This window comes from Notothenia coriiceps, unplaced genomic scaffold (genome assembly GCF_000735185.1).
Source record: "Notothenia coriiceps isolate Sejong01 unplaced genomic scaffold, NC01 NC01_scaffold00009659, whole genome shotgun sequence".
Lineage (NCBI taxonomy): Eukaryota > Metazoa > Chordata > Actinopteri > Perciformes > Nototheniidae > Notothenia > Notothenia coriiceps.
Genome location: NW_011342360.1, coordinates 108,063 through 128,448, shown reverse-complemented (window position 1 = coordinate 128,448; position 20,386 = coordinate 108,063). Strand labels below are relative to the sequence as shown.

Here is a 20,386-nt window from a genome sequence, read left to right as displayed (position 1 = left end):
CAAAAAAGTTGCTACCTGCTGTCTTTCCCAAATCAGAAAAAAATAAAAATGTCATTATGAATAAAGTATTGTAATGGTGGATAAACTGGATTCCCCATCTTTACTCAATCCTGATTTGTCAAATGGTGAATATAATCGTTTTTTTACAACAAGGAAACGTACATACTATTCCACTTAAATCTTTGATCTATGATATTTTTTCTTTTTAAATTGCAATTTTAAACTATATTCCAGGGTAGTTGGATGTGAGACAACAAACAAAAATTCAATAATAGACAATTCAAAGAAAGTCACTTCATTTATCATTTCACAATCATATTTATGACTTATCGACCAGCAATAAATCATGCTATTTACAGCAAGCCGCACATTGAATTACCCCATATATAAACTCCTGACCACATCCACAAACTATGGTAAACATTGTAAACCATGAAACAGAATGAAACGTACGGAGAAAAACATAGAAATGGTCACTGTTAAGGTCTGTGTTGTGAGACTCAATCTGTCTATTGCTCATGAAGAATCGACTTTAAATAACACATGAAATGCCTTAAAGTTGTCTATATAATCTCACAGTATTTGTAAACACAGGAATTCATCTTTAAAGCTTTGTTACAGACAGCCTATAGGTTATATGGATAAAACATGAAACATACAGGAACCATCTGGAATTACTGCTTCACTAGCCTCTTTTACACCTCAATACGCATTTTTGTAATGGAGATGCACACCATTACAATGCATTAAATGACTCTTTTTTTGTGTTGTATTGCAAAAATGCCCACTAACTATGTGTTCATTTAGGAAGTTGAAGAGCTACAGCTTCCTGCCATATACCCTGATCACATCCTTCTCTCTTCCCGTATTACCACTGCTCCATCGCGGTGTAAGACGTTCTGTGCAGTTCTGTGTGAATAACCAGTCTGACAAGCTGAGGTCACAACGGCGTCTCCCAGTACTGCTGTCCCCTGGTCATATGTCTTTTGATTTGTTCATACGTCACAAACATCACAATATTCCACGACCCCAGTCGCAGGAAAGAAGGCATGAACCTAAAGGACGAAAAAAGGAAAGCAAAGTAAAGAAATGTCCCCATAACAGGCTGTATTATTGTTGTTTGGTTGACTGTTAGGTTAGCGTGTGCTTACCCTTTATAGAAGGCTGAGGGTCCTTCATTTCTCACCATGATGATAGCACAGTTGATGGCGCTCCTGTATTTGCCATCTGTTGAGTTCATGAACCTTGTTTTGACTACATCCACAGGAGAAGCCACTACTGTTGTGCAGAAGCCTGCCCCAAAGGCAGCAGTGAAGTGGCACGGAAGGTTGTCTGTAGGAGGACAGAGGCTGAGTCACATCGTTCCACAACATGTATTACTATGATGTAAAAGACATTAGCTTAACATCTCCAGTGTCTGCAATAACCCACTCACCTGTCATTAGATCGTACTTCAGGATGAGTTCTTTGATCAGGTCATAGGTCACCAGCTCAGCGCAGTTTACAATGGCATTACGGGTGATGTTGGGCATACAACCTAAGAGAAAGGAGAGGATGGTTACTTCAAAACCAGGGGAGGGATTTTTTATAATAAAAAATAGATATTAGGGGTCAATTGATCTGGATAGATATATCGATTCAATGATCAACGATTCAATACCATTATTGCCAAGTAAAAATACCATACATATAATTTAATCATTTTTATTTAAATGTCTGAAAGGGCCTGGTAATAGATCTGATTACATCAATGTAAGTCAATTATAATGTTGACGTTTATCTATCAAGGGCCCCATCAATTTAATCAAATCAAAAATATTTGTGATATCAGTAACTATTTTAAAGTCTTTAAAGACTCAATGTATCAATCAAACTAGTGATATACCCCCAATAGACGAGTGAGTGAAATAAATGAATTTCTTTGGAACTCAAAAACAAGGCTGATTGCCGTGCCTTAGGTTCTTTAGAAAAACTAATTCAAACCGGTTGTCAATCATAATAGCTAAAGTAGATAGAGACCCCCATCATTGTAGTTAGAAAAGTTAGATATTTGAAGTAACATGGCAAGCACCTTTCCAAAGGCCTCGTACTCCCTCGTCTCGGGCTATCGTCCGGTAGGCGTCCAGCGTGCTGTTGTATCTCCTCCCACCGCCAGGTAGTCGTACCTGGGCTTGGAAACGCACCTTCACCACATCTGTTGGCTGTGCAAAAGCCACGGCCATGGCTCCTGTGGTACAGCCCGCCATGAGACGAACAACAATCCCAGCACCTGTGCAGCATGGGTGTGTCAGTCACAATGTAGCACTGAGGAGTGAAACCATCTCGTTTGAATGACACAATAATGTTATGCAACTCACTCTCAGTGCCCCGAGTGTAGAATTGCTTCATGGAGTCGTATAGGCCAATTCGAACAGAGGCAAAGCTCATCTGCCTCTGGAGTCCTGCCACCAGCCCATTGTAAAGACTCCTGGCCCCCTCTGTGCGCACCATGGTGGTGATGGTGCCATACACCCCCCGATATTTCACTGCACCTTCACCTTTAATAGACTCTCCCTGAATCTGGGCAACAGGATGAAACGCAAGGATTGTTAGACGCAGTTAAGATATTTTTAGAACAAAATCTGTAGTTAAAATGTGTCCAGCCTCCTGCTCCTAACCTGAAGTCTGACTTTGGCTGTATCTAATGGAAAGGTGATGAGGTCAGCAATGCAGGCCGCCGTGCCTGCTCCGAAGAACTTAACTGGCCCAGAGGGCACCGCGTCTTTGGGTTTGATGCCAACCATTTCTAGATACGATGACACAAATGGAAAAATATCACACCACACGCACACCAAGGAAAGTCCATCTTAGGACACATCAGGCTTTAACTTATTTTCCATGCTTAACATTGTTCATACCTGTAAGCACAGGTGAAAGAAATGTTCAGGTTTTCTCGAGAAGTACGCAAGTGTTTTGAAGCGGTTCTGCTGTGGAAATGCCTCGGGCCATAAACTCAGTTTGAAGTGTCAGCCAGCATACCACCACTTACTGCAAATACAGGCACGTATCAATCATTTGTCTTGTAAAGGACAATTTGTATTGCCATTACATACAAGTCAGCCATTAATTAATGAGTGATACATATGTTCAGAGGTAAAAAAGTATCAAAAATATTTATTTTTCATTTGGGTTAGTTGTTTATCTAATACTTAAATATCAAGTGACTTCAGTTGAGTCTGAATTTATAAAAAGGTGCATGCTTTAAAAAAAAAAAAAAACACTGTTATCTTTATGTTAAGGTTTACCTAATTAGTTTTCTCGGAAAGTTATAGTCCAGCACAGAGGTAGGAATAAACAATCCTTCAGGCGGTTAGTCCCCTCCGTGTCCTTGTCTCATTCGGTTTGCTTTCTGTTGAAGCTGCTGAATTTATAGACACCTTATGCACATGACTTCTGGGCAGCGTGACAAGTAGTACACACCTGTTATGTATATCTCATGTTTACCAGTCTGTGAAACACAGCCGGATATTTGAGCACTTGTTGATCCAGTCCTGACAGTGTCATTATGGAAGGCTGGCAGGGACTCATGTAATCACTGCATAGGAACGTTGAAAAGATAATTTTACAGTAAAACATTCTGTTACATTAATATATTTAAGTTTTAAACCCAATACTTGAGGTTTAACATTTCACACCTTACCATGTGAGGATGCCCGCTCATGTTACTACACCGACATCAATGAGCTTACCATGTCTTTCTATTGGTTCATATGCGGCCAATAAGAAAGAGAGGCCTGTCTGGATTCCTTAAATGTTTTTATGGGGCATTTAACTATAGCTGACAGGAGCTGTGTGGTGGTTCTCTTAGGAACTACATACTTTTTCTTTTTTTGCATTAGTGCCCCACAAAAAAAAAATGCAGAACTAGAAAAAAAATGTTCATCCCTCCTCCCTGAAAGGAACAAAGTGTTCCAGGAACTGCTTCAGCCAATCCGTACATTGAACAAGGGTGGGTGGATGCACAAACCATCATTTATCCGTTCATGCAAACTACAAGCACAAAAGAGAGGGCTGGAAATTGTATGGAAAGTGTTAGACAGGGTACACACTTCAGTCGAGTCCTGTGTGTGCATTCCTCTACACATGTGACTTTCCACAGCAGCTCCATTTCAGGGTGTCCCGGACAGCAGGCTGACGTCACATCATGAGGTTGACTGTGCAAAACGGTCTCCTCATATCTAAAGTTTCACCTGCTGCTTCATGGGCCAAGATGTTGTTCTATTCCCAGAACTGCACCGCTTGCTCTATGTGTTGTGACAGGACACCATGTGTTCACAGCATAATGCCGCTTTATTCGTTTGTCTGTGTCTGAGTACTTCAGTATTGTACAGATAAAATGATTTTCATATTATATGACATGTTCCTTAACACCTCTGAAGTGGATTTTGTATACAAAACTGAAGTAAAGACCTCTGCAAATTACCTGCACCTTGCATCACATACTCCATTATTTACAGTAATTGTTTTGGCTCCACTAACATGATTCTGAGATGCACATGGTAGTATACCCTATTTATTATTATTACATGTTACTTGTTTGTTACTTTGTTTATCCAAACCGACTTACATACTCAAGACTGTGGGCAATTTGGGGTGAAGTGTCTTGCCCACGGACACAACGATATGCTGACTGCAGTGGGGTTTGAACCTGTGACCCCCTGATCCCAACACCAAGGCTCTGTCCACTGCGCCACACGCCCCGTAGTAGTAGTAGTAGTAGTAGTAGTAGTAGTAGTAGTAGTAGTAGTAGTAGTAGTAGTAGTAGTAGTAGTAGTAGTAGTAGTAGTAGTAGTAGTAGTAGTAGTAGTAGTAGTAGTAGTAGTAGTAGTAGTAGTAGTAGTAGTAGTAGTAGTAGTAGTAGTAAAATTCCTTAATTAGTGAAGTTAAACTTATTCTTATTTAAATATTTTGGTGATATACAAACATGTTTACACTGTATCCTCAACAGAGATGGCAAAAGTACACATATCCTTTACTCAAGTAGAAGTACAGATAATCATGTTTAAAAATACTCTGGAAAAAAAAAGTACTGACTAAACTTCTTTTCTCTGGTCAAAGTAAAGAAGTATGGGCTTCGAAATGTACTGAAGTAAAAAGTGCCCATAACTACCATGTGTTTTGTAGAGCAACTGACCTCCCTTTATATTAATAGAACAATAACGTCATTGTTAGCTAATGAATGTTTCCATGCTGAACAACGGCAACATGACAGCGTTTTCATTGGTCCCTCTTCTTTAGAGAAGACCAGGAAATGATGGAGACATGGATCGCAATGACTGTAAATAATAATGATTAGACACCAAACGCAGATTAAAAGTAAAGTAACAAACCTGTTTTGAAAATGTAAGAATTAAAAGTACAGGTATTTGTGTTAAAAATGTAAGAAGTCAAAGTAAAAAGTCGTCAGAAAAATAAGTAGTGGAGTAAAGTACTGATACCAGAAACATTTACTTAGGTACAGTAACAAAGTATTTGCACTCCCCAACTTCCCAGCTCTGGTCCTCAATGCACAGGTGTTAGGGACAGGAGAGTAAGGAGAGGCTCTGATCCATTTATCAAAAAAAAGTTTCAGCTGCATATAAACAAGGATAAAGGTGTGCCATGGTTACATTTAAAACAAGCACCCTGGTCCAGAAGAGGAAGTGAGGTGCTTCACCAACTGCGTTCCGGCCCTGGTGCTAAAAACAGTTTCCTAAAGAGAACATTGAGTGAATAACCTTTGGGAAGAGAGAGACCAGTAAACAGCTCGCTGGTCCGGCTTCAGCCAGTCTGCTGGGACCTCGTCGGCAGCCCCTGAAAATGAATCTGAGCAGGCGGGCTAACTTCAACGCTCCTTTTCCTACACTTTGAGTCCCATGAACTTTGATCCAGTGCTTTGAAACAGCTAATCTCCATTACACTATAAATAAAGACCATTACTCTATAAATAAAACCATCAGCGTCACTTATAAGGTTAGTGAAGGATACAAATGTTGGCTGTTTGCTTTATTAACAGAACCATGTGAACTTAATTTAAACTCATTATTGAAGGCGAGGCCACTGGACCAGCATGACTGTCTATACATTGAATTGAGCTTTGAATCATCAGGCTTCCAGTCAATTCAATACCTTTCAACCTTGGATGTTTGAATATTCAACTGCAAAAAAATATATTTAGATGTGATTGCAATCTGCATATAAATTAAAGACTATTCCAGACTTTGGATTGACTGTCAAGCTACATCAACACATTAAAGTGTGTTTTACCAAAGTATTTAAGAAATGTGGATTCCTATCCTTAGAAAAGATAGAAACGATGCCATAAGTGCAATGTATCTTAATTATTTATATTATTTTATATTTGGTCTCTTTCTTGACAAATTAATTACACTCAAATACGAGTGCACATGCATGTTCGAAAGAGAGTCCCACTATCACTGTACATATGTACCAGTGTTACTGTACCAGTGTATCGCAACGCCCCTTATTATACAAAAATCGTCAAATTCAAAACAATCCAAAGATAAAAACTTAAAAGTGCCTTCAAACACATATCCATGCCATGTTTTTATAGGCACCGACCATAGAAAACACATGAAGACTAAAAGGGGTCCGTGATGTGTAGGTCACATGTATCACATATGAAGACATTGTTTTTGCAACCTCTTGTCTGCTCATCTGGTACAACTGAAAGAGTTTGTAACAAACACATGGATTCGCGCTGAAAGATACACTTGTTTTTCAAGTTAGCTTTTTATTTTCAAAAGGTAACTTGGTCACACCAGCAATGATTGTTTAAATTAAAGGCTAGAGGCATGAAAAGGGAAGGAGCTTAAATGAAATTCTCAAACACAATCACGACATAATAGCATGAGAAAAAATGGTCACATTTAGATGGGACAAGCCATGTCTTATTTAATAGATTGTGTTTCTTGGATGAACTTTTTTTCTGTTTATAGTTCCTGTAAAAATTTGATTATTTCGTTTGTTTGGAATGGTTTATTTGACTAACATCCAGAGGATGTAACATCAAGGTGTTGAGCATCGCCTTGGTTCTGCATTGTGTTTGTGTTGACTTCCCAAAATTTGAATTTAAAATGGTATGTGACCAGCTTTGTGTGTTCACTTCACCTCTCTGGGTCCTCTCTTGTGCCTCCCAGAATCAAATTAGTCTGCAACTGTAGACGGTGAGCTATCCCAACAAACTCTTTATGTAACTGCTTTAACAGGATTCACAATGTCTCACTTTGAATAACAGTTCATAATACTGCACTTTCAAGTGACCACAACCTAACTTATATTGATATATTGTTAATTGTTAATATCACTGTTATTGAATATTGCTTTAAGAGGTCACTTTTCTGCACTCATATTAGTTGAGTCTACATATTGAAAAAAGGTCTTGAAGGGGTCTTTCACTTAAAAATATCAAGTTGTCAGACTTTAAGAGACAGGATGTTCATACAAAAATTGGTCTAAATCCATGAAGGGGTTGAGATATTCTGAGTTTCGGGCCCTCATATTGGTCTAGATCTCAACCTTATTATGCAACTGTTTTTCATAAGATTCTCCCTGTATTAGAAAGGTGAGGTTACCATGATGACATCACTATGACATTATTTTGTAGACCTGACAAACATTCTCCAAATCCAAAGAAGACATTGAACAACTGTTTTTAAAAATCGATTGACTCAGCTATATGGGTGAATGTACAGTGCTGCCACCTTGTGTTTCAAATGAAAGCTAAAGAACATCCTTAAATGTGAGCCTTGCTCTTTCTTCTTGCTTTCCTGTAGTCACCTCATACTTCATATTTATGTGCATATTTACAGAATTTGTAAAAGAAAATTGACCCCAGCTTGACTCCAGCAGAGTTTGCGCAAGTTTGTTTCTATAACATGTCTTCATTAAGAATAGTGAGAAATATACAAAATAAACATTAAGGTGTGCATTTTGCAAACCTTTGTCTATTGTGACTATAGCTTTACGTATTCATTTAGCATAAGATAATGGCTTCAGGACTGTGGGAGTTTTTTGGTGAGACATATATATTATTCTATTTTTTTTACCCTATTGTACTGTCCTGCAAATTGTACAATACATATCTTTAAAGGCCTGCTTTGTTTTTCGTCATACTCTGAGGCAGAAATATCCACTCCAGCAGCACCAACAGAACCTTACAGTATGTCCATTTAATCTAATATTCAGATTTATGTTCCTTGATATATAATTATTTTTGTAAGATAATGCCTCGTTTTCATACATAAATACATCCTTTATATTACATTACGGTATTTGGTTGACGAACCATAAACATTCTTACATTTCAGAAAACATGCTGTTTTACAGTATCAACGAGGGCCGTCCGTTGTATTGTGATATATCTTTAAGTCAAACATTTTAGTGTGATCTCAAATGAAATATGCAAATTATTTCTACTAATGGATGATTGCGATAGACAGCAGTAATGCTTCAAAGTGCCACACCAAGCTAACAAAATATAATCGTAGAAGAAGAGGCCGACCAAAAAGAATCACAGCAGCAGAAGAAGAAACTAGCGTTAGCTGTAATTTATCCAATGCCTAGCTAGCGTCGGTGCAGGTGTCAGAGATAGTCTTATGCTGCGAAAGAGAGCGCAGGTCGTTTTAACCAGATCGTGACAGAGACCGACAACATGGAGAGACAGCTGCATTTAAATCTTTTAACCTCCAGACCTCCCATGGCTGGAGGGTTGCAGTCCAGCTCCAAAATGAAAATGGGGTAAGCTACCTTAGCATCATAATAGCATTCGGTCAACTCTGCTACTACTTACACGTTTATATTTTCTATCATCACAGAAAGTGCTTTCTGTTACACTGGACTGGTATATTTTAGAGTTAGTTCAAATATAGCTGAACTACGCTTTAGCTAGTAAGGCTAGCTAGCTGTTGCTACCAGAGTTTATACCAAACAGTCGCAGATAAAACGCGATTCACACCATATCTTAAAATACAGGATAATTACATATATTCATATTTACGTTTGATCTAGCGTTAGCCATTGATCTTAAATAACATTAGCTTAGATATGTCAGGGTATGAGTGAGCATTGATGACACACTAAAAGCAGTGTCTGAATATATGAATCCTTATGTCAACAAGAGTAGTCTCCACAAACAGAGACTTTAAGAAGATCCTGTGTAACTTAAGTTCAGGGCTCGTTTCTGGCTTGTTATTACTTGTCCACATAACGTGTTTTTAACATGTTACAAATATATTATATACCTTTTTTTAAAGTGATGATCATTTGTGTTTTGAATATACAGCAGCCAGAGCATTAGCACAGTAGCATGTGTTGTGTTCTTGCTGAACAATGTGTTTTTAATAAATGTAGTGCTTGCATTACAATTGGATATTCCTGTATCGTCATAATCTCATTTATATGCACTATTTTTCTCTTAATGAAAACATGTGTGTCAAAGCTGTATGTCTTGCACTATGGGTTTTGATAATTCAGCTGAAATATGGGATTGGTTTACATTTTGCTTCTCCTTTTTCTAAACAGACCCGGGCGGAAAAGGGATTTCACCCCCCTGTCCTGGAGTCAGTACTTTGAAACTATTGAAGACGTTGAGGTGGAAAATGAAAATGGCAAAGACATATCCTTGACTGCTGCTTGTGTTTGTTCGAGACGATTAAGCATGAATTATTGAAGCTTTGGTGTGGCAGTCACCCAGAGCATTAGCATCCAACTAGGTCATTTCAGATTCAGTACTTGCACTATCTAACTCATTATTGAAGATAAGCCATTTATAATATCAATGTTCTTATAAAGCAGTTTCTCTTCGCGTTTTAACTCTTGCACAGCTCTGTTATGCATTACCTTGACTACCTGGAACATTTTCAGAGCTTACTGCAGCGGCGCCCATGGTCCCGTGCTGCTCCTGCTCCATGGAGGAGGACACTCTGCTCTCTCCTGGGCCGTGTTCACTGTGAGCATTATAACTTCACTACTAAATTCTCTGATTAACCACATGTTTGAAATACACACCTATATTGTGGAATGTTTATGGGACTTTTCTTCTTTTCTTTTTTTAACAGGCTGTAATATGCAGCAGGATCAACTGCAGGGTGGTGGCTATGGACCTTCGAGCTCATGGTAAATAAATGTAGTCTCAGGAAAAATCATTTAAACCAATTGTCGTCTTTGATTCAAACTTGAAGACACATACTGTATCGACGTCCTATGAGTCTGTGTTGCTCACTGGTTAAAATACGGCAGTTTAGTCGAAATCGGGAAATACACCATGGCTGTTTATTTATAATGTTATGTTGGACAGATTGTCTTTCGAGTGTATGTGACAATTCATGAACATACAGTATGTACATATTCTCAGAATATTTAAGTTGAACTTAAGCCTCTCTTTCAACCTATGCTTTGAGCAGCATAGGTTGAGTGGTTATATGTATACATGTTCATTATCTGTCACACATAATCTATATAAAATGTTACACATAAGGACAAAAAACGTTGAATCGTAGTCTTTGAAAGGTTATATTTACTCTTTAAACTATTTGTTGGAGACCTCTCCAAATAAAGTGTTAAAAATAAGTTACATTTCTTATCCTAAGCTATTTCCACCCATCCTTGCCCTCTGTGATTTGACACTGAATCTCTCTCTATATCAAACTGCTACATATTGCTAAGGTGGAACATATAGTGACATTTGCTTCTCTCTCATCACCTGCAGGCGACACCAAAGTGAAAAATCCTGATGATCTCTCTGCGGACACGATGGCCAAGTAAGTTGCTGTACAGTATGCGCAGTTATGACACACACACACACACACACGGTCCACTTTGAGCTCTACAGCCACAGAAAAAGATTGGAGAGTTTGGTGGGTTCTTGTTGTTTTTTAGGCTTTGATTGATAAAAGTAGTTCACATATTTATTTTCTTTTTCTTCAAAAGGGATATTGGCAAAGTGGTGGAGGTACTCTATGGAGATAACCCTCCTCCAATCATGATCATTGGGCACAGCATGGGCGGGGCCATTGCAGTTCACACAGCCGCTGCCAATCACATACCATCCCTGCTCGGCCTCTGTGTCATTGATGTTGTGGAAGGTTAGTGCTTTCTGGAATATCATAGAAAGCTGTTTGTTAATTATGACTTAGTTGACCTAATTGATATTATTTTTGAGCACGCTGAAAATGTTTTTGATAAATGTTCATATTGAAATTAAATGAGCACGGTATAGTATTCCAGGATGTATTAATGACAAGTGAACGTTTTTAATTGCATTCAGGTACAGCAATGGATGCTTTGAACAGTATGCAGAACTTCCTCCGAAGTCGGCCAAAGACATTTAAATCTCTGGAAAATGCCATTGAGTGGAGGTATGATTGAACAAAAAATGTACTCTATCGCTATGTGGTTATTTTTCCCAAACTAAATTATAAAGTAAACATCATTTATTAAACCATATGATTCTAAATTAACAATACTCTCTTTTTTTATTGCATGTGTATTTGCTGCACATAAAGTGAGGCACACACTGACAAGTTATATTTATAAAAGAAAGTAGATGTCATAAAACACTTATTTATTTGATCAGATTAATTATTATATTTAAATTGAGACTTTTGAAGGTTCATACCAAAACCTCCATTAAAAGTTTAGAGTTAAGTTTAGAGTTTAAAGAAATGACGGCGTCTGAAACTTTTCCTTTGCTTTGTTTTCAGTGTGAAAAGTGGCCAGATCCGAAACGTCGAGTCAGCACGAGTGTCAATGGGAGGCCAGGTGAAAAAGTATGTTTTAGTTTTAATATTTCATCTGGCATGGTTTTGCAAATGTATGTACTGAATATTCATCAGGTCTGATCGGACATTCACAGATGTGAGGAACCCCCCGGCAGTCCTGCTGTGTCTAATAGCATTGATGGTATTATAGAAGAGGAAGAGGATGAAGAGGAGGAAGAATCCAACAAGAAAAGGATGAAGGAGGATGACCAAGAGGTTCAGTCTCTCTAAATATTTGTCTTTATTTTGTAACTTACATATATGCTTTTTGAGTGAGAGATTTTATTTTTCATAACAGGTCAAAAAGGAAAGCATTTTCACCTGGCGAGTGGAGCTGTCGAAGACGGAAAAATACTGGGAAGGCTGGTTCAGAGGCCTGTCTGCCCTCTTCCTCACGTGTCCTGTGCCAAAATTGCTTCTGCTCGCAGGTTAGATATCTCCAAGCAAATGTACATACAAATGTGGTTCATGAGGGTCTGGTTAAGCAGTTTTGATGGAATTCAGTGCAGTCCCCCTAGTTTGGATAAATACAAATTAATTGTATTCCAAGCTATTTTGCTATTTGCTGCACAATTTCACCCCTGACTTAATCCATTGTACAGGAGTGGACAGGCTTGACAAAGACCTTACTATTGGACAGATGCAAGGTAAGCACCACAAAGTCAGATGTACTGCATATTTTCCATTTTATTTATGAATAATTATTTTCCTAAATGTAAAAAAACGCAGTTCTCAGACACGTCCACTTTATGTCCACAGGGAAGTTTCAGATGCAGGTCCTCCCTCAGTGTGGTCACGCTGTCCATGAGGACGCGCCTGAAAAAGTAAGGTTTAACATTTCCATCAACTTTCTCCCAATTACTGTGATGTATGATCCTTGATGTTAGCATTGGCATGATCTGCCAATGCTAACTCTGAGATATTGCTGTTTGTAGTGTCACATCTTGGTTCAGTTAATACGTCAGATTATGTTTTTGGGAGGATTTTCTGATTATGCTTAGATGTGACTGTTCCAGAATCAGTTCATGCTCTTTTTATTGTCTTAATCTTCTCTCATCATTTGCTAGGTAGCAGATGCTCTAGCAACATTTATGGTCAGGCACAAATTCACTGAGTTTAAGGAAGCTTACCTGTGGTAAGTGAACTTCTAAGAATGTCAATGTTTAAGGAAATCCACATAGTACGTTTTTATGTAATAACTTTGTAATATTCTTTCAACAGCTAATTTCCAGTTTTCGTCTATATATAGCCAGCAGCCATAGAAGAAATGTTTCAAGATACATCGACATCCCCGTACAATTTAACAGCAAATTAAGGAAAATATACAAGCATTATTATTATTATTATTATTATTATTATTGCTTTTTGTCATGTAGATACTTTGCCTTCAGCTTCGCCTTATTTTTTATTTTAAAACACTGGGATTTGATTGTACCACTCCTTTACAATTTATTTTTTTAAGTAATGCTCTCCTTGTTAAATAATTACATTTTGAGTGCTTGCATCATTCTGACATGTTTTCCAAAAGTGAGTGTAATGTTTGAAATCAAACGATGATTAAAGATGGATGCAGCACATATGTCACCCATGCTTGTATATTCTGTGTGAATTAAAAGTAAAAAAAAAATCATGATCATTTTAAATGCTGTAGTTTATTTTACATGACGTGTAACAAGATAAATGTGATTGGTGTTTAGAATAAGTGACACATGCATGGAGAAATCCAGCTGTGAGTATTTATTATAGTTTTCTATCATCTCATTTCACTCTAATTTGTTCTGAAATTCACATTTGCAGCTCTTAAAAATTATATCAGGCATTGTAACCCCTACTCACACTGAACATTTAATGTGAGGGTAGCTTTTGTTCCCACGGTTAAAGCCCACTTTACAGTGAGTGCTGTTAAGAATCAGCATGTGTTTACTGAAGTTGAACCCATTGAAAGAAAAATGGCCTGACAGATACTAGATTTCTTTATGCAAAGATTTACTGGGCCTCAGGTATTTTTCTCAACCGCACTTTTTAGTGTAGCTGTTTGTTTTATATCAAATCTATTCAGAAATGTTGATGTCCGTCCCACATTTGAATTCCTGTTCATTGAACAGTTTACACATGACTAGACGGGAACATCAATCCTATTCGGCTTCAGTGACTCAGGCCTGGAGGTTGAACAATTTGCCAGATCGACAAAAAGCTCTCATGCCACAAGATCACTGACGTTATGAATGAAAACTTTTCTGAAACAAAATATTTGTATAGATGATGATTGAAATTGTATTAGTAATTTTGCCTTTTTAAATAAAATACAATTGTGCAGAAAACTCAGATGTTGGTCAACTGGTTGAGAACATTTCCTTTATGTTAATTCCTCATTAAAAAAACAATGCTGAAACGATATTTAAATGTCCCATGACATGCTTTTCTGGTTATTACCTGTCCCCTTGTGTGTTATGTAGCTTTTTATGCATGTAAACGGTCTGCAGAGTCAAAACCCCTCAAACTACACCCTGTAGTGAGTAAACTCTAACACAGAAAGACCTGTGTATGCTGCCCCAAAACGCCTCGTTGGAGATTTTTCTTTTTCCATTTTTTTCTTCCGGGAACCAAGTGACGTAACGACGACCCCATGGACCAATTGGTCCAAATGGACCAATCCGCGGAGCCGTTACGTCCGCGGAGCTGTTAAGTTAAGTTCGCGGATTGGTCCATTTGGACCAATCCGCGGACTTCCTCACACACACACACACACTCAATCTTTTCTCAGTTGCAGCTCCGGATTTCTCAGCCTGAGGTGGCGAGGCTGTGGCCGTTTCTCAATCTCGAGGATTCTGGCTTCCAAGCCAATATTTCAAGGATACTACGTCATTGAGTGCCGCTGAAGGACTGTTCCAATCTCCAGCATACTTGGAATTCTACCAAGGCCGCGTCCTTGGTCTGGGGGAAATTTCGAGGCTGCACATGGGTAGACTTCGCGTCCTTAAAATCCCCACAATGCTTGCGCACGGATCAATTTCAAAAACCCTTGCGGAGAATTGCTGAACCGACGCAGCACACATTTAAATGTAAGTATGTAGTGGCGTAGAACATGTGTTGGTAATGTGACTTTGTTACATTTGTTTGTTATCACCAAAAATGTGTTCCGTGAAAGTAAAGCAAGTTCATAATTAGATAGACATCGTGAGGTATTTATTTTCGGTACAGTTTATGTTGAAACCGTTAGAGAGAGTGGCACACTTGTTAGCCTGTTCCATTCTTCTTTGTTTTCCGAAGCCGTGACTTGGAAGTATGCGACTACCAAGCCAGTATCCTCGCGATTGAGAAACGGCCACAGACTCACAGCCAGGCTGCGGGTGTGTGTGTGTGCTCGGACTGGGTTTCGCTGTGTCTCGCTGTCTCGCCGACCCGGAAACCACACCAGTAAGCCTGCTCACACCGTCCGCTCTTCGCAGCAGCGAGCCTCGCAACGTCCCGCCAACACGGCACCCAGACCCCACGCAGCATTCTCATCTGTTTGTCATTAGTCGTGTAATTTTCTGGTTGATAACGCCATTGTAACACATAATCACTGATGTTCCGCTGTAATGGTGTTGGACTCATCAGAACAGAGTGGGCTCACAGGGAGGGGGGGGCAGGAGCTCCAACAAGCCGTTTAGGACAGTGCGTGAATACACATACTATACAGAGATGCTGTATGAGAAACCAATGTGGGTTTGGAAAATTGCACAATGTAAATCTATTCTAGTAGACCTCAACAATGGAATTATGATCAGTAGAAATGGTCATGTCATGTGACCTTTAAAAAAAAAAAACGTGTCCTCTTTTAAAAAAGTGGANCCCATACATTGTAAAATAAAGTCTTTTGTGAAAAACATATAAGGTACATTTCTTACGAGAATGCAGGGCTATCGTTACTTATATAAATTTCGAAACTGTATTTATGTATGGTTTTTAATTAGAGACCTTCGGCATCGCGTACATTTCTTCCGTGCTGGTTCAGTAAATGCGGCCGGGGCCGATTTTATGACTCCGGGATGGACGGACAGTCGGAAGGTAGACACGTGTTTGAATAGAGCACCCGAGTAACTACTACACGCAAGCACACACAACCTCCTCCCTGAAGACTTCTTTCAGCTTCCTTCTCCGTATAAAAGGCCAAACACATGAACGTTAAGATCACGTGGAGTTTGCCAAAAGGTAACGAAACCGGATGGGATGGAAATTTGAGAAATCCCACGTCGATATACAAAATAAATAAAGTTCACCCGGGTAAAATTATTATAATAAAGGGAAGTTTACACATCTACCTGAAGGGCGGTTCACGACACAAAATTAAATAAAAATTTTCATCGACACATAATAAATGTGACTGAAGATCGTCAGCTGTCTTCCTCTCCCTTGTTGTTCCTCGATACGTAAAGGCTGCAGCACCGTTGACAACTTCTCTCTACATATCAAACATACCGGTAAACCAGCATCGTTTGCTGTGAAAGCATATAACTGTCCACACAGAATTAAATCCTGTGTTCCTCCGGTACTTTTCTTTGATTTATCCATAGTTCGCTCATCGAGCCGGGGGTCAGGTTATTCGCCTCCAAGAAAAGGCGCTCGCGCGGGACCGTAGCAGGATGTGACGCATATTTTAGTTGACCTAATTAAAACCGTTTTGTTTTTTATTTATGTGTCACAGTATCACCTCAAAATACAAGATACGAAACATTTTCAAACATGCAAGAAAATATAAATAATTTTTTTTATTTCCTTCTTATTTTTGTCTAAGCTCAAGGGAGCCAGAGCAGGGGGCTTAAAGGGTCGCATGCGGCCCTTGGGCCGCGGGTTGCCAACCCCTGATCTAGAAGAAGACATGCTTTTAATTCTAAGATAATAAGGTAGTGGTGCACTTTTTCCTCCTGTGGCCAAAACGAGTATTACAACAACACAACATTGTGAACTTTGAAAAGCGTTCATCCTGACCTATTTCACAGATGATTTATTTAGGGAGCTTAGTAAAATGATCCTGGCAAAAGCTTTATTTGTTCCTGTTCTTCAAGTCATTTATTCAGTAGATGAATCATCTAAGATTAGACGATTAAAATGGATCACCAGATTTTTCTTCCCTCCTTTGCCTCTCAGTGCTTCCGTATTACACTTTGGTACTGAACTGATTTCTCTTTTGTCTTTGTTTAACAGCCGTGATCGTTGTTTTCTCCGTTCCTCTGTTGTACAAAAAGAACAAGGTACGTTCCTTTTTTCTTTTTTTTTTATATATATAAATCAATATCATTCACTAAACTACTCCAGCAAAACATAATAATGGCGATAAACTAGTAACACAATTTATACATGTAAATTGTGTAGAGTTTTCCTGAATACCTTTATTGACTTCTCATGTGATGGACATCTGCAAACTAAATACATACCCAGGAAGCAATAGGCTGAATATTCGGGTCCAGGGTGAAAAAGACTCCTCTGATACCACATAAACAAAAGTTAAAGAAAAACTTTAAACTCTTACCTGTGTATCATTTTTTGACAGATGCGTTTAAGGAGGATGGTTCGAGCGGTCAAAGCTTTTGTAAAGAAAATCAAAGACCTGTAAGTTACCTTCTATTTGCAAAATGTTCTCATGGTAACAAATGATGACAATCTTTATGTTGATGCTGCTGTTTTGTTGCAGTTTCCTCAGTCTGTATCATAAGGTGAGACCCTCTTCTGCTCCTGAACCTGCCACAAAACATGCACCTGCCCCTGCAGCTGCACCGGCTCCCAAACAGAAAGCCAAGGCAAAGTAACTGGTTGGTCAAGTGTTAGAAAGCACCCACGATTTGGGATTCGGAAAATGTTGGAATGGTTACATCATCTGTGGGGCCACTTTGAGAGCCGGCTCATGTCCATTTCTCAACCGCGATGTTCATTAATAGGAGCAAGATATAATTGATCCTGACAGCTGAAACAAAGCTGCCCTTCACTCACAAAGAAAGAGTGGAAGTGTATGAGGGGAAGAATTTAATTTACTGAGATGCTGTTTGTAGGCAATGTTTAATATAACCAGTTCACACTCACATACTCTAAGCAGGGGCAGAATACCACCGTGTGTTTTTTCTTTGATAACAGGTCTATTTTTACAGGGAGCTCCATGTTCCTGTTGAACTGCAGAATTATTCATAATGAACCAACGAAGCATTACTGCTGCTCTCATTATGTCTATGCAGCACCATAAATTGTAAACTCGGTAGAATAAATCTGACATGCTGCTATTAATTAACATTAATGTTTTTTTTGCTTGCTAAGTTAGATATCTTTTAAAAAGCTTTTTAAAAAGCAACACCTTGCAACTTTTATGAGAGTTTAATGAGAAATAATGAGGACATATGTCATATGCTGTTCATGCTAATTGCATTTAATCAGGTAAAAACTGACCTGCTGCTGCTCCTGGGGCAGATTAGTTATTAAAGATATAAAGTGCAGGAAAAAAAAAAAGTGAGAGCAATTTAAACTCAGCAGTAAATTAAAATTGGACTGATTTAAGCACATAACAGAAGCATTTTTAATTAATTTGCAGATAGGACAACTTTATTTCTGCTCTCATATTTCACCTCCTGGTTAAAACACTAACAGGCCAACAGATGTTTTGTGTCGGCCTGTGGATAGATATTCACTACTATTTCAGCTGGGTTCTGCTTTCTACCACGTCCTTATTGACAAACACAAAATGTCAGTAAACAACACCATTAACATTTTAAAAGCTGCATCAATTAACTTGTGAATGCTAACTTTTTGGTGCTTCCAGCTGACACAAAACAATGCAACATTAATTTGGAGTATGGTTTCTTGCCACGAAAAATAACATTCATTTTAATATTTTAGCTATGTTTTGTTCCCAATCGAAACAATGAACTTGTGGTCAGTAAGCCAAAACAATATGCTGAAAGATAGTAAAATGCTCTGAAGGGCTACTTTAATACTTCTATGGCTTTGTTACTGGAAGCAACTTTTAATGTTAACATATTGATTGTAGCTGCTTTAAGCTTTTTACTTTTTCAAATACTCCTGAAGAAATTGTACATCACCTTGATTAGTGTTAAGTTGCCTACATGAGTCTTAAGTTGTAGATAACTATAAATAGCTATGACCAGATACCCTGTTTCAGTTGCATAATAGTGTAAACCAGTCGCACTATAACCTGCCTTAAGAGGACATTTAATTAGATAAAACTACAACAACAACAACAATTTTAAAAGAAGAAACCTTAAAGAGAGAAAGCGATTTTCACATTGTCATTGCATAAGTCATTCAACCAGTGGTGCTGCAGGACACGTTGAAAGCTGCTACACAAGCTAACAATATATATATTGTTAAATTGTGTAGCAGTTAGTCAACATATATTTATGATGGAGATTTGCCTTTAATGTATACTAGTGGCTCTTCAGTGAGCGCTGCATTGTAGGCCTATGTGAACAGTTAAACATGTCTGGACTTTTCCTCCATAGCCTACTCTTATTGATAAATGTTCCCTCATTGTGACATTGTGACATTGTCATCGAAACTGTGAGACATGTGAGAAAGAGTATAATTTTAATTCGGGGTGCACTATTCCTTTATTTATCCCTCACTCTGACCAGTGTACGGTTTTAGCTTCCAAACCTGAGCCTGTAGAGTAGACCGTACGCTGTTAGCTACTGTTAGCATGTCAGATTAATGTTGGTGACTAGTGCCCTCTAGTGGAGTTTCAGATCTTAAATCGCAGCTGCAGTCATACTAACATGTCTTAATTAACTGATGTTATTTAATATCATTAAAAAATATTAACCCCAGCCAAAAAATAGGTATTTATTTATTTAGTATTTATTGAAAAAAAAAAAGGTCAATATTTTCTATAAAAATGTAATTTTCAAAAGCTGTGAGCAGTGTTAGCTGTAACTGAGTTGCAGGAGGGCTTAACCCGAACTGCGTTTTTTCTTTTAATGTTGCCACTTCTATCTCTTGTTGTAGAATGACTTATTTCTATTGGTATTTCATATTTTGTATTGTAATTTCCGATTGTTATGTTGCTCCCCAATAAAAAGTTGTTTAGTAAAAATGCAAGGTGCTTGGTTAATCTTTAATTCCTTTGTCAACTGTTACTGTTGTTACATGTATTTAATATGACGAAGTGTTGTGAAAAAAAAAAAAACGAACGGCACAATACTGCTTTTGATACTTTAAGTATGTTTAGCTGATAATACTTACATATTTTTACTTTAGTATAGCTTTAAAAGCAGGGCTTTTGTTGTGAAGTATTTCTGAGACGTGGTATAAGTACTTTAACGTAATACTTCTTTGAACACTGCTTTAGAATTATTATTTTTTAATATTCAATTATGATGAACAGTTTTGTTTAAATCCACGCTACAGAGAAAGTATTGTGATTTTTTATTTTATACTTGACATTACTGCCTGTGCTTTAGTCTGAGAAACATACAAAATCAATTAGGCTTGTCTACGTGAGTTACTTACCCTATAATCTAAATGCATAACCAAATGTTAATCAAATACAGTAAGAAGCTCTCATGGACAGAGAGCAGCCAAAGGTCATATTTACTTCATATGGT

General features: G+C 38.2%; 2 protein-coding genes and 1 long non-coding RNA gene across 3 annotated transcripts; 2 read left to right on the top strand and 1 right to left on the bottom strand.

Annotated features, from left to right (window-relative positions):
* Window positions 1-279: 279 nt before the first annotated feature.
* Window positions 280-3,391, bottom strand: LOC104945499 (mitochondrial uncoupling protein 2-like). The gene is made up of 8 exons (XM_010771182.1): window positions 3,285-3,391; window positions 2,898-3,027; window positions 2,658-2,785; window positions 2,358-2,559; window positions 2,072-2,269; window positions 1,436-1,537; window positions 1,152-1,332; window positions 280-1,055 (listed from the first exon to the last, which is right to left on the bottom strand). Exons 3-8 carry the CDS (start codon window positions 2,781-2,783, stop codon window positions 941-943), a joined length of 924 nt encoding a protein of 307 aa, XP_010769484.1. The 5' UTR covers window positions 2,784-2,785; window positions 2,898-3,027; window positions 3,285-3,391; the 3' UTR covers window positions 280-940.
* A 5,115-nt stretch (window positions 3,392-8,506) lies between these two features.
* ppme1 (protein phosphatase methylesterase 1) lies at window positions 8,507-13,923 on the top strand. The gene is made up of 14 exons (XM_010771181.1): window positions 8,507-8,778; window positions 9,562-9,655; window positions 9,896-9,988; window positions 10,098-10,155; window positions 10,748-10,799; window positions 10,969-11,123; window positions 11,306-11,396; window positions 11,742-11,807; window positions 11,894-12,014; window positions 12,097-12,226; window positions 12,401-12,445; window positions 12,558-12,622; window positions 12,866-12,933; window positions 13,020-13,923. The coding sequence occupies exons 1-14, from the start codon at window positions 8,693-8,695 to the stop codon at window positions 13,021-13,023; spliced, it is 1,128 nt and encodes a 375-aa protein (XP_010769483.1). The 5' UTR covers window positions 8,507-8,692; the 3' UTR covers window positions 13,024-13,923.
* A 3,020-nt stretch (window positions 13,924-16,943) lies between these two features.
* On the top strand, window positions 16,944-19,874 carry LOC104945497 (uncharacterized). Its single transcript, XR_798346.1, has 3 exons — window positions 16,944-17,032; window positions 17,332-17,390; window positions 17,473-19,874. It is a non-coding gene; the product is annotated as an uncharacterized lncRNA (long non-coding RNA).
* The last annotated feature ends 512 nt before the right edge of the window (window positions 19,875-20,386 follow it).